Genomic DNA, 14,148 nt, shown 5'->3' on the forward strand with positions numbered 1-14,148 from the left:
ATATCTAAAAAAAAAAAAACCGAAAACCTTTACTTATCAATTAAATTGCTCTGGGTTAACTATAATGTTGGGGAATTTTATGAGTTACGAGTTACTCGTACAATAAATAAATAAAGGATCTTGATGAAAAAAAAATACTTATAACAAATTATAATAACTTCTCTCATAGTCAAATAACATATAACGCGCGCCGTTTAACCAGCTGTCAAAACAGCAAGCACGGAGGCGTTTCTGCCACCACCCATTATTTACGAAGTACAAAAGTATCGACAAGTGCGCATCGATGTCGCGTGCGCGGGCGCCGCCCTGCGTGGCGCCTCGCCGCGGGGCCGCATTGTTCGTGCACCTAAGTGCCTCATATTCGGTTACCCGCCTGTATCGCGCGCTATACCCGTATCGATACCAACCAAGTCCAAATGCGAACAACACTATGTGGTGCTACAGAGTGTAAACAATATTAGTTTTTGTGAGTAGCGTGTTTAAGGTTGCGTTTTGAGGTAAAGCTGACAGGGTTGTTAAGACTTATGGGTACGAATGTAATATCATAATTTTCAATTTTACTACTCCTTGAATCCACAAGAGCTTAATAAATTACTGGACAAAAGGCGCGCGTCGCGCCTTATTCGAAGGCAGTTTTGTCATGCGATTGTCTCTGCCCGTGTAATTTATAATATTTGTTTAATAGCCCACGAAACCTTATACTTTTTTTAAAGCAATAAAATTTCAAATTTATTGTGTGGATTTCGTTAATGCGTTGTAATGCAAATGCCCGGGATATTAATAGACTCTTACGAGCTGTTTACGAGCTATCACCGCTAAATACCAGAGTTAACATAATGTCCGTTTTGTCAGACATAATTCATTGTATTTTCAAACTCTTCAATTTACTAAAATCAGATTAAGACGCATAGTCGATTTATCGTGCCATCTCAGTTACGTACTACTTCACGATGTTTTTTATTAGTGTACAGTCACCAGTAACCAACACAACAAAACGTGCATAAACATCTGATACGACTCTATTTCTAGGGCCGGTTGGACGTGTCAGATATTTTCGCACGCTTCGAAGTGACAAATATTAATACAAGTGACTGTACCACCGGTAACTTTTATGAATCTCAAGCTCAAGCATTGGCGTGATTGATAAAACTTCGATGAACACGAACAGAAAGCACACACAGTGATTTTTTACAAGACAAGTAATCAATTAAACGCCAAATGAAACAGTTTATAGAGGCAAAAAACAGCAGGTGTCGCTACAAAAAGTAGAATCACACATAAGTCAGTTTAACGCCACCTACAGAAATTTCCTTGAACTACTATCCTATAGAAACGAGCGCAACAATCCAACACTGCCTAACTTGCTTCCCGCTTCATAAACATCAAGACTTTCACTAGATGGCGCTGACAGCAAATTCAAAATCTTGTTTGCTTCAAAACATAATAAAGAAAAGTAAATTCGATGTAATTATAATAGTCTATCCTTACCTCAGGGTCAATCTTCTTGTATTCCGGGTCCTCCTCATCCACTTCGAAGTATAGCTCCGTGGAGGTGAGTGAGACGGTGCCGGGAGCGACGAGTCCTGGCGCTACCAGCCGCGCCTTCGTACTGATGTTGACCGGACCTGAGGAAAGCTCTGCGGTTGTCATGCTGTCCTGGTAATATTGGTCATATTACCTAACAGCCAACGTTTATATGTCGCTTACGCGAATGTTTCTTTCGACCAGGGGCCCTAAAAATCCTTGATAAATAAACAAAAATGGCCGAGGCAATGTAGGTTACATACATATTATTAGTTAAAACTTTTTGAACTGAGCTCATCCACTTCGTAATAAAAGCAAATGATAACCGCTTTGAAATGTTAAAAATATTCGACTCTATTCCCTTGCATTAGACTACAAAATACACTAACAGAATGAGCTCTTGACAGGCGAAATTATTGCTAGATGACGTCAGTATCAAGAGGTCCGTTTGACGATACAGCCTTGATTGTGATTGGCTTATTTATTTAGTTAAGTATTTAACAAATTACAAAAGTGACGCAAAGGTCTTAATTGTCAAACTAACCTCACGACACTAACGCCATCTAACCTGTTCTTGAAGCTCGCAAAACATTTGTTGTCCCATAGGACAGAAGCCACGTCTTAAAAAAAACACCTGTCTCAGAAACCCTCATCGGTTGCCGGTTACGAGAACGATTCATACAATAATTAAGGTCGTAGTGGTGTTCCAGAGGGGCTACTACGAATTTCGAAAATCGAAGTTCGTATCGTACCGTCCGCTGACGCTAATATTATTTAATACGAGAGTGAGAGGGATGGTATGATACGAACTTCGATTTTCGTACTTCGTACTAGCTTCTGATACCGAATATAATCAATTCGTCAACAACTTGTCAATAATTACCTCAAAATAACTAATTTTAGGTTTAGTAAAAATTGCTTAGTGTTTACGATTCCTCAGCTTGGCTAATTTGTGCCACAGTTTCAAATGTAAAAAATTTGAAAATGTACTTCTTGTCACATTAAAGGGTGACACTCTTTCCCGGCCCGGATAATACCGGGATGGAAATACCGACCCTGTTTTTCGTGTACTCGCCCATAGAAGCTCCTGTCAGTTTCTATGGGCGTGTACACAAAAAACAGGGCCGGTATTTCCATGTCGGTGTTATCCGGGCCGGGAAAGTGTCACCCAAATCATGCCCAAATTAAATTATTCACTACGATAAGATTCTATGATGGCCAGGGAAACACTGTACCAGTGAGATCAGCATCAATCTCCCTGTCGTCAACCAGGAGCTCAGCGTCGTCCAGGAGTTCAGCCGCGGCCAGCGTGGGCAGCTGCGCCCCTCGCCCCGCCCCGCCCGCCGCTATTCGTGCGTGCAACTCTTCCGTAGCCTAATTAACAAAATGACATGAATTGTTTGGGAGGAGTTCAACTCTTCTGTACTTACAAATACACACAAATGCTAGATAACGCGAACATTCGCTTTATCGCGATGTGTGTAGCCGAATATTCGCGAATACTTCGGCACTTCGGGCAAAGCCACAGACATTTCGCCCCACTGTCGGTAAACTCGCGCACATCAAAGGCGCACATAAACTATCGATATTTCTTTGTTTGCAATGTGGCCATGCACAATGCCGTAGGCCGAAGATGAAGTTTTATCGCAATATTTTTTATCGCGATGTGTGTGGCCCTACCAAATAGTAACAGGTTTTCCGAAATTAAGATTTTTTAATGAATTTTTAATTCATAATGTCAGTTACAAACGTAGCGATTTCTTTGGTCCAGACTTGTTCAGTATACTGTAACGTATATTGGAAGACATTTTTTGGAAATTTCTGACATGTCTTCCTACCTGTGACGTGGTGCCATAACAACTCGATTCGCACCTGGTCGTCTACTAAATATTTTAATGTCATTGTTCTATTAGAAATTTGTCACAGAAAATATCTTGCGACGATTTCGACATTGGCGAAATGCACGATTGTTATATTTTAAATTCGCATTCTCCATTATTGCACAAAAAAAGTTCACAGACGCAGATATCGTGTCTATGTGTGCGTTGCTCGAGGGCACTTTGTATGTAGATTGTATTCTCTACCTCTGTTTTGTGCCGTCACTCTAAAAGGCACAAAATGCATTTAGTTCACAACACTGTCTGCCATGTACCAGGGAACCATAACCGACCTGCAGTATGGCGTCGTGCGGCGGCGGCGCGTTCGGCGAGCGCGCGAGAGCGGCGGCGGCGTGCCGCTGTCCCCGCGGGTCGGGCACCAGCCGGCGCCGGCGCCGCGCGTCGTCCTCCCAAGAGTCTAGCCGCCAGAACTGCGCGGTGCTCCTGAACACAAAACAAACATCACCAACTTTGACTCGATACGATACAAATATGATTGACATCGACAGGCTGAAAAAAAAAATCTTTAAGCTAAATATATTTAAGTATGATAAAAGCGCTATGCTCTTGTCTGAATTTGTCAAGCCAGCATGTTTGCTTCTTATCGCTACGTTTGCTGCTCATATTGCGTGAACAGCGGGTAAAAAGATCTTATCTGGACTGGTCAGAATTTTCTGCTTACGATTACGACTTCAAGCGACTCTTCAAACGGCTCAGACGCTACCTATAGTAGCGCGCACCCAGTGGCTACAGAAGACCACTGAGGCGCTTGCAGCGCGCAACTAGCTTAAAATCTGATCGACAGACAGACTTGGCTTAATAACTTGGGTCCTGCTCCTGATGCCGCTGACTTCCTGGTACAAAATTCACCAGGTAGATGCAGAAGAGCTTCTAGAAGCGCGCAACTAGATTCTGTAACACTCGTCTTGGCTTTGCGTGATGTTTTGCTCCCTACTTCTGTCTTTCAGTCTAAGAAACACTTACCCTGTAGCGGCAGCAGAGGCGCTGGGCGCATGTCTCAATTTGTCAAGGAGCCTCGCAGCTGCGGCGTGGTCGCGTCGCCGCGCGGCTGCGATCAGTCGCTCGCACGTTCGCTCTTCGTCACCGCGCTCGCTGCTCGTGCGCGCGCATAGCGACTGTATAAAAGTGTAAACAAGTTAATGACCAGAAAATCAGAACATAACTCCTGACAGCTATCGCAGAAGTGCCCCCCCCCCTCAATTAAAAAAATGCGCTGTATCGAATATAATTGACCAGAGAAATAGAAAAGAAGATCATTTGACTTCTGAAGTTAAATTCCAATGTTCCTTCAGTCAGTAAGTCAAAAAGAGTGTGTATTTACTTTGTACACTTTGACGAAGCGCTGCAAGACTATAGGGAACCAGGGATAATCATGGGTTCCAAAAGGAGTAAGCCCGGGACATTATGCAGACATCAACGAATTTAATTTTAGTGCAGCGAAAAGATCTCACCTCAAAATCGGCGTGTTTCAGCACATCGTCAGCTCGCATCCTGTTCAATATGAACTCGGCCTCATTGGCGACCCTGACGATGTGATCTCTCATGGCATGGGACAGCAGACGGCCCTCATTGATCAGCTCTATGAACGCCAGCCCGGCGTGCTTCTGCAGAGAGTTCTGCCACTCCTGGGAGCAGAGCAGCATCACTAGTTCTACTACCGACGTGCTGGACTTGAAGGTCTGGAGGCCTGGCGTTTAGAAAACGATGTGAGCAAAGAGCCAAAAATTAAAGACAGTTACTAATATCATGCAAGGACTTCGTTAGATACATAGTAACAGAAACATAACTTATGCCAACAAACAGGGGAACAGGGAAACAGTGCAGCACTTTGCAGACAAGCCCGTAAGTACCATAAAAATTAAACCTGAGTGCAATAATTATGACCACCGCGTCGTAGATAGAGATAGTCAACACAACCACCATTTAATTTACTAGCATTGTTATCTAGAAGCACAACAAATGTAGCAAAAATAAGAAGCAGGTTACCATGTAGGTAATCCAAATAACCAATAGACTACTAGGACAATAGAAGCATCAAAGAGCTACCATGCTTAGAACCGTATACCTTTACCCTCCATTAGCAGTTCCTGGCCGTGGCTGCCAACCAGCGTTTTCGAAAGGAAAGGCGCAAAGTCCAACATGATCTCCCTTAGCAAGGGACACACTGGGCCAAGGGCTGTCTCTAACTTGTGCGTGAGAGATGCTTCTCGAGAGACACCATCCGCTGACATTGTGGCGTTCATGGCATTCAAACCAGCAAGTGTTTCATTATCCTGAAATAGAAATAACGTGGTATTAAGTGCAAGTTTCTGTCTTCCGATGATTTTTATTTTTAGATGTGCAATGACGCCACTGGCACCACTGCTACTCCCTACCATACTGTACGTTTCATTCAGCACTTCCTGCCTGCTGCGAACTATGACATCGAGACTTTCAAGAAAAGGGCTTATACTTTTCATCGATGGATCTCCTCATTTCCCGATATATATTTTTTTGTTATAGAAAAAAATCCGTTCGAGTTGTTCTCTGATCGTAAAATCTACTGGTATAAGTTTATTTATACTTGTACAATTTCCGAATCGCCTTTTTTCGGAGTGGTGATAATGAAAGAGATCAAGCTTGGATAAGAGCGAGAACACAGTATTACCGGGTGCAAGTGCCTCTGCGCCGCCTGCAGGCTGCGGTTTTGATGCCTTTGTTGCAAGTGGTGGTGCGCCTCGCTGTTTCTCTGGTGAATTTGTTTCTCTATGTCTGAAATTTAGAAGAATCGATATTAAATGAAACCGACTTTACCTGAAATTTGGTCTGCTTATGTAAGTTCGATGACCGTAATAATCTGGCAGTGAAATTCTGGTGACCCAGCCGGAATCGCCTGCCGACAATGCCGTCGACTTGAAACTTCGTACGCATATTTAGTTCGGACGATGCAAGTCCAGTCAGCAAAAAAAATCTTAAAAAATTGTTTCTTTCTTTAACTTACTTAGGGTCACCCCACATCTATCGACGCGGGACGCGGAATTAGATTAAGCCGACCAAAAAACACTTTATGTCCGCGCAATAAGAGCGAAAAAGACGTCTTCCCATCGGTAAACGTCGTTTTCACTCTTATTGCGTGGACATAAAGTTTTTTTGATCGACTAAAGCCGATTCCGAGTCTAGGTTTTAAACCCTTCTTCTTTACATTGCATTTAAAATTGACGGCAATGCCTTGCTTATACTCTGCGAAGTACTAGGACTGCATAAGCAGCAAGCGTTACCTTCGTGTATGTTCCCCTCGTGGTCTCTCGTCCTGCCGGTGATGGTGGCTGGGCCGCGTTCGCCATCTTCGTTCAAGTTGACGTCAGTCCACGACTCATCGTTGCTTACCTGAAGTGAAAATATCGCTTAACTTGCTATACACGTATCTACATAAGTTTTGTATAGGTGCTGTGCTGTATCCAGTTTTAAATTAGGTCATACCTACACCCATCTCTTTCTGTGGGTGTCGTAAAAGGCTACTAAAGACCAGAGGTCGTCTTGTGTAACGCGGTGGCGATTGCCATCGCATTCACCATCTCTTGCTATCCTCATCCTATACCGTGTGATAGAAAGAAATGGTGAGAACGATTCAGAGTGAATTTTCAGCCATTAAGGTCTTGGATGTAAATTGCAATTTTTTTCCCAAGAAATTCGTCATAAAGGTTCAACTACTGATCCTGAATAATTTATTGAATCAAACTTTACTTTGCGGAGGTCCGTATCAGTGCTCTAAAACAATAACTTTGCTCACCCGCGATCTTATGATAGCTACGTTTATGCAAGATATGCGTGTTCAAGCAGTTCCTCCACCACCACACTACACTAACGCGTTTCGAACTCAACTAGAGTTCATCTTCCACTCTTCCACATTCTTCTAGACACTAACATCTAACATCTGGTAGCATGGTGTACGGTTGTGTTGCTCTGAAGATGAGCTGTGGTTGAGTTTGAGACGCGTCAGTGTAGTGTGGTGATGGACGGTGATAGATGGGTTTAATCCATGATCGCGACCACTCTGTCAAGAGTGAAGTGACTTAGAAGAGATGTATGAGCCGCAGCCGCAACACACATGTCCGTTCTATCCTATACTATTTACTGTGCGAATGAGAGGCCGTAACTTACTTCTTCGCTTGGTGTGGACATACTGGTTAAAACAGTAAGAGAGGTCCCTTAGTCGCCTTGTACGACACCCGGGATGAGATAGTCTGTCCTATTCTATAACCGGGCTAGGCACGGACTGATTGAGATCATACATACCGGGAGCTTATTATCGTCAAGCGCGATCTCACTGGACGACTCCGGATCGTTGTTCGTGGTCTCTGTCGAGTTGAGATGGAACGAGCCCGCGTCCTCAATGGAATCCACGCTCTGTTGACAGGGGACAGAGTTCAAATCTGCTTGACTTGGTGTCGTGTTCTTGTTTGCGTCATTTTGAATTGGAACTAGGTGATTTTTATGATACCAATACAAATTTGCATTACATGATTTAGTATCGGCCTTATAACATGACTACTTAATATTCTTCATGGAATGAGCTAGAATATTAACGTATTCCCACAATTCTTTAACCACGAATCACCAGTGTTAGAAATAAAGATTCATCAAAAACTTTTTTTTAAGCTGTTTTGAAACACATTTCTCGACAGTTCATTTAAACTTTTTTTTGCTGATATCCACACCATACACCTTATTACTATGTATTCCTTTAAAATCATATACAAGTATCTTATCATAGTTATCATAAAGTAAGACCACACCACACTATGTGGTGGGCTCTAAACACGCAGAGTGGTTAGGACATTTCCCCAAAATAGTCTTTTCCTAGTAGCTAAATTTCCAGTCGCATAGTTTCCTATTCTTGATTTACACCAGACGTATTTATTCCTAACATGATTTTTCCATTATTCGCAGATTTTCCTATATGCTTTTTTTCCCAATATGCTTTTTTATTGAAGCTTGTTTACATAATTGCGTTTATCTCCTATTTTAATTGACACGAAAACAGTGTCGACGGAGCTCCGCTGACGCGGAGTTCCTATTTCCGTGCAGTTTTGGCCCTTCGGGCCGATGCAAACTTAACATAGCCTAAACCTACCTATGTTGCTGTGTCGATTACTCTTAAATTTGGGAAAAAACGCGATTTTGAAAATAAGTTTCAGTAAAAAAGCATATTAGAAAAAAAAAACATTTAGGAAAATCTGCGAATGAAAAAATCATGTTAGGAATAAATACGTCTGGTATAAATTGAGAATAGGAAAATATGCGAATGGAAATTTTGCTGCTAGGAAATGACGATTTTGGGCAAATGTCCTAATCCCCCAACAGAACACGCCATGGGTGAGAGTGCAAAAAGTCTCTAAAGCTATAACTAAGTGGAGAAAAATTAAGTGCATGCAGGTAGGGTGAAAAAAGCAAAGCAGGTTACATGCAATAATTTTCATACTTTCTAGTCTCTTCGATGATTGAATATGTTTAAATTGTATAACGTACTTATAAAAAATTACATTGTTTGTTTTTAACATAGACTCTCAAATCGTACCTACAGCAAAATTTATAAAAGTAGACACTTTTACATAGTTTACATGTATAGAGAGTTTAATATTGTTGGTGTACACTGTATAGTCAAGGAAACTGAATCACGTACCAGGGTAGAACCTTTTCACAACCAATTTCGCAATGATGTCCTTGGCAGATTGATGTACAAAGGTTCCGCCCTGGTACGTAATTCAGTTTCCTTGACTGTACAGGAATAATAATGAGTATATATTTTAATATTAGTAATAATTGCATCAACTAGTGAACTTAGAAAGAAGTCGTATGTTATGTCTAAAACCACTTGTGGAACTAGTTTACTGTAATTATCGTATATAACGTGCCAACGCCAACTAAGGAAGTTACTAGCTATAATGCTTATTTGTTGTAAAAGAATGTTTCCATACTAATGGCGGGCTTTCATAGACGCGTAGCAGAGCCGAGATGCGCACAACTCAACACAATACATTTTGCACGCCTCCGCTCCGCTCTCTAGAGCTGATTTTTGGTGTAATGTAAATCTTAGTATAAACTTACACACACTTGTATTTACATGTTGCTAGTGAGATCAAATGATTTTCTGTAAGTACAGGCAAGGTCAATGTGTGTTAGACGTCAAGATGTCATAAACATCTAATATGCATTTTTATGCCACTGGAAGTGAGACCGGTGTCTATTATAGCTACTTAGGTTGGTTTTACAGTGACGCTTTCTCCAGCGCGGTTGGTTAGCGTCGCGGGCCACGAGATTTGTGTCACTTGGATCGTTCTATAAGTATGTAGGACTGTAGGTATGTAATTTAACGTTCGTTTCGTTTGATCGTTTACATTGTTTTACGGGCCGCACTTACCAGCCGCGCGGACGGAGAGTCACTGTAAAACCACACTTACACATATTTTGATGCGATAATTGTACGTATATTGTGTGATTGATTTGTGTTGATATATTTATGACCTTGACTGTACAAAGTAGTGCCTTGTGCAGTGCGAGCATGTTAGTTACTTCAGTAAATGCAATTAACTCCAGTACATACTTACATAGTTCCTGAAATATAATAATACACGGAGAATACCTTAAGTGAGCTTAGTGACAACTATGTTTTGCGTAGAACAATGTGTAACACACAGTCAGATTATTGTGTCAAGCTTGTGTACTGTCGTGTTAGTACTAAATGGAACAGTAAGGCCTGATTCATGTTACATCGAATGTATATAAATTTGTTATTTTTAATTACCTAAGTACATGTATGTACATATATGTAAAATACCTTACCCAAAGTTTATAATTTTTAGGTGCAAAATGCGTCCACGATACCAGGCTTACAGAACCAGACAGCAGGCTCGCGCTAAAACGTGTCCATAATAATGTGTACAAAGTACAAACCAAATTGACCACTGACACCGTTATCCCGGACAATGTTTTGGACCTTGCGGTTGGAGGCTTACAAAAGGACAATAACATTCATTTAGTACAAGGAATTGTCAACCTAAACACCAAGAAGTTAAAGGTCTGTTAGACTAAGAATAAAATAGGTCTGCCATTACTGAAGTTAGAACTCTACTTTTTAAAAGGTAACATGACTGAAAACAAATTTAAGAGGTACCTCGGCGCTCCGCAATCGATCAAATATTTGAATAAAATGTTTTCTTCTAAAACCTAAAGAGAGATCTAACTTCGTTCAAGTAAAGAAAGGCACAGCATCGTATGCATAAAAATTGATAAACCGTTCAAATAAAATGTGAGCAACATCTAAAATAACAAACATGCTGACATTCCATTTAAACTTTTTGTCATAATGCATCTGACGCTGACATTAGGCTGCACAACGGGAATTGCGACCATTATCGTATTGTCTACACTGATCAAGTTAAGAGTTGAACTGAATACGTTAATGGCCTTAACTCCCGAGTCGAAACACACCAGAAATGATCCAGAGGACCTTAAAGGAGACGCAGATTCTAATAGAAGGGGACACAGCGATTCGGCGGCCTTTCCACTGCCATTCGTCCATCAACTGACCTTTGGCTTGGTATGCTGTTTCACCCGAAGGCTCGACTTATATAGGGGTTCTTCCTTTTCGGAAGTGGGGGAGGCTTGTGCCGCGGGGGCCGCGGGGGGCGCCGGTGCAAGCTTCTCCGCATTCGGCTTCAGTTCGTCAGTGCTCGTCTCTATTTTGGCGACACCATCTGCCTCTTCCGCGACCTCCTTCTCCTATCATATTTTATTGCAACAGCAAAACAAAACGAATGTAAGAAGCGTACAACAGTCACATCCACATCTTAACTCTGTAGCGACACCAAACATCACTTCGACAGCAAATCAATGTCAAAAATAATATGGAAGGACTTGATTAGATGATTCCTTGTTCAAGTTAAATTTAGACTTGACACCATGCATCGAACTACATATTCGATTCTATGCCTATTTTAAACACTTCAACATGCTACAAATATAAAAATGCAAAACTAATTTATCGAAAATGGCATACCTATCTAAGAATCCGGGTGAACATGCTAAAGGGATTTTTATAACTACATACGAGATAATCAAATCACTAAAATAGTACTTAACACATATTTTTTTAAATTAAAGCATATAGGTCTAATCCTAAGAACGAGAGAAAAGATGTGCGATGAAATGATTTAATTTGAATCAGGTTCAATTCTACAGTATTAAATTCGTCGGGAGAGTTCTAAAATTATTTATAATTTAGAATGACTGTTGCATTTCATGAGGATGCGTCATTTTTGTTTGAGGGTCGGGAATACGAATGTTGCGTTTGTGTGTATGCTTGTCGAAAAGAACAGTCACAAGCGTGGGCTGTTTTAACCAGTAAACATACACACACGCACACACGCACGCACGCACGCACGTCTTTAAAACGATAGAATCGAGGGGTAACGCACTCATGATACGCAACCTCACAATCATGACATGAAATTATAATACTTCATAGTTGATAAGTGACCTTACCTTCATGGAGGGCGAGTCCAATTCGTTGATTGTAGAGTTGTTCTCGTCGACAACTATCATGGCATATTCGACGTCGTCACCATTGGGTTCTGTGGGAGAGACTCTGTTCACTTTGACTTTCACTTTTACTTGCAGTAGACAACATTGATAAAGCTTGCTTTGACGAAGCGGATAGATCGAAGTTGCCAACGGATTAGATCAGCTATAGACGCAATAGTAAACATCGGGATTTAGGTAGGTATAAAAGATGATCCAAGCTCTACAAAATTTTGTATCTTCAGCATGTTTGTGTAGACTTTTATTCCTACACATGAGAATTGAGTACTAAGCAATTGTCACATACGTACGAACTTGAGCCTGAACAAGCACGGCATCCAGAATAACATTTGAATCGTGTGGATCGATACCAATAATAAATTAGTGTTAGAATCCTGTGCATTTTGTCTGTTTATATTAATACCAGTGTTTATCAGAAGTAAATGTACAGAATTCTTCAATTTAAAACTAACTATAGTATACTTTAAACATGGAACAAGTAAACGCATGCGATCGTTTCCACTCTTGTAATGTTTCTACGCTATGTGATGAGGCAACTCATAGAAAATCAAACGAAACCAAAAGCAGTGCCATAGCGGTGCTTAACCTAAACACACTGTTTTATCTTGTATGAGTTTTGATTTGTTTTGAACACAACAATAAGAAACAAAATAAAACAATGTCCGTGGAGTTCTTGTTATTCGTTCGTTGCGTTCACATCACGTCCCTGCATTATTCTAATTAACGAGGGCTATCGTTTTTTGTCTCACTAGATGGCGCACTGTTGCGTGAGGTTTTTAAGTATGGCTTTCAGTCTGTTATTACGGGCGTGAAAACAAAGTTTAGATTAAAATCATATTTAATACACCTTAAAACCGTACCATAAAAATATCGAGCATGCCACAGTTTTGCATAGTCCCCGTTATGTTCGGAAAAAAGGGAGGACAAAGGTTTCCGAAAGACAAAACTGTCTCAAAACACAAACATTCATTGCCCCGGAACGCATATTTGCCATAATTAATTTCAGATATTGCAAAATATTCACAAAGTTATTCTAATTATAAATAAACCCGCGTAGCTCACCCAAAAACTATGAGATTTGACATTTCGGAGACCTCACGCTACACTAGCGCCTCTAGTGGTGAATTCATACGCGATAGCCCTCATTGAATAACAACATTCTGAATAGGGAAATTTTCAAATATTTTAGGAAACGCATTAGAAGATTGTTTATGTGGACGATATTATATGATTCTAGTTTTTAAATAAGTGGTTCAATCAAACTACTTTTTCGAGCAATTTGAGTAATCTATTTTTTACTAGAGAGCATCTAGACAGAGACGAAATTAGTAGAGAAATCTGTGGGCCTTTTAAGCTTGAATTTGGTTTTTAACGTATTACTTTATTTGGTGGTGGTGGTGGTTTTTCGAAAATCGATTTATTTGTTTAGTGATGCGATGCGAACGCCACGCCACCTATCAGCGAGCCGCGTTACCTGCGTGCGGGCGGTGGTAGCTACCGATGCGAGCGTGCGCGTGATTGGTATGTTGGCTGCAGTCGAGCTTGCAGTGTGGCGCGTGCGGGGGCGGGTGCGACGGGTGCGGGGGGTGCCGATGGGCGGGATGCGCACCCGGCAAGAACTGCGGGTACACGTGGTGCGACCACTGCGGGAACAGCGGCCGCGCGCCTGCCCCGCGCAAACATACCCACGCACGCGCAGAGTACCAGGGGACGAGGAGGCGAGAGGACGTCAAGGACATTGCCCAACCCCACGCAAGTTCCCGAGGACTCGAGTGGGTGTCAAGGACAATACCCAACCTCACGCAAAGTACCAGGGGATGAGGATTCAAATGGGTGTCAAGGACAATACCCAACCCCACGCAAGTACCATGTATATTCAAGTGGGCGTCAAGGAGATTACCCAAGTAGGGAAGGTACCAGAGATGAGGATTTAAGGGTTAACACGTTAGCGCATTAAAATAATCAAGGGGGTCGTTGAAACGGTTTGTCAAAAATTATTAGGAAATCATAAGCATTTGGAAGTAAGCAGATACAAAATATGAGAGAGTATGTTTGAAAAGAGAAGTAGGGAAAGTTTAAAAAATTAGACCATTAGGTAATTAGGCGCATTAACGCATCAAAAGTTATCAAAGAAACAGAAATAACA

The 14,148-nt window shown here is 41.4% G+C and overlaps 1 protein-coding gene across 1 annotated transcript in view; it reads right to left on the reverse strand.

The window, feature by feature from the left end:
- Window positions 1-14,148, reverse strand: part of rg (A kinase anchor protein rugose) — a 446,901-nt gene that overhangs the window by 184,488 nt on the left and 248,265 nt on the right. Inside the window, exons 28-40 of the mRNA XM_074098176.1 lie at window positions 13,477-13,668; window positions 11,946-12,034; window positions 10,992-11,183; window positions 10,356-10,412; window positions 7,698-7,808; window positions 6,680-6,788; window positions 6,070-6,173; window positions 5,488-5,695; window positions 4,874-5,109; window positions 4,386-4,537; window positions 3,695-3,845; window positions 2,760-2,898; window positions 1,489-1,625 (exon numbers count right to left, since the gene is read on the reverse strand). Of these exons, the coding sequence (XP_073954277.1) occupies window positions 1,489-1,625; window positions 2,760-2,898; window positions 3,695-3,845; window positions 4,386-4,537; window positions 4,874-5,109; window positions 5,488-5,695; window positions 6,070-6,173; window positions 6,680-6,788; window positions 7,698-7,808; window positions 10,356-10,412; window positions 10,992-11,183; window positions 11,946-12,034; window positions 13,477-13,668 (1,877 nt within the window). The remainder of the gene's footprint in view (window positions 1-1,488; window positions 1,626-2,759; window positions 2,899-3,694; window positions 3,846-4,385; window positions 4,538-4,873; window positions 5,110-5,487; window positions 5,696-6,069; window positions 6,174-6,679; window positions 6,789-7,697; window positions 7,809-10,355; window positions 10,413-10,991; window positions 11,184-11,945; window positions 12,035-13,476; window positions 13,669-14,148) is intronic.

Source organism: Choristoneura fumiferana, chromosome 15 (genome assembly GCF_025370935.1).
Source record: "Choristoneura fumiferana chromosome 15, NRCan_CFum_1, whole genome shotgun sequence".
NCBI lineage: Eukaryota > Metazoa > Arthropoda > Insecta > Lepidoptera > Tortricidae > Choristoneura > Choristoneura fumiferana.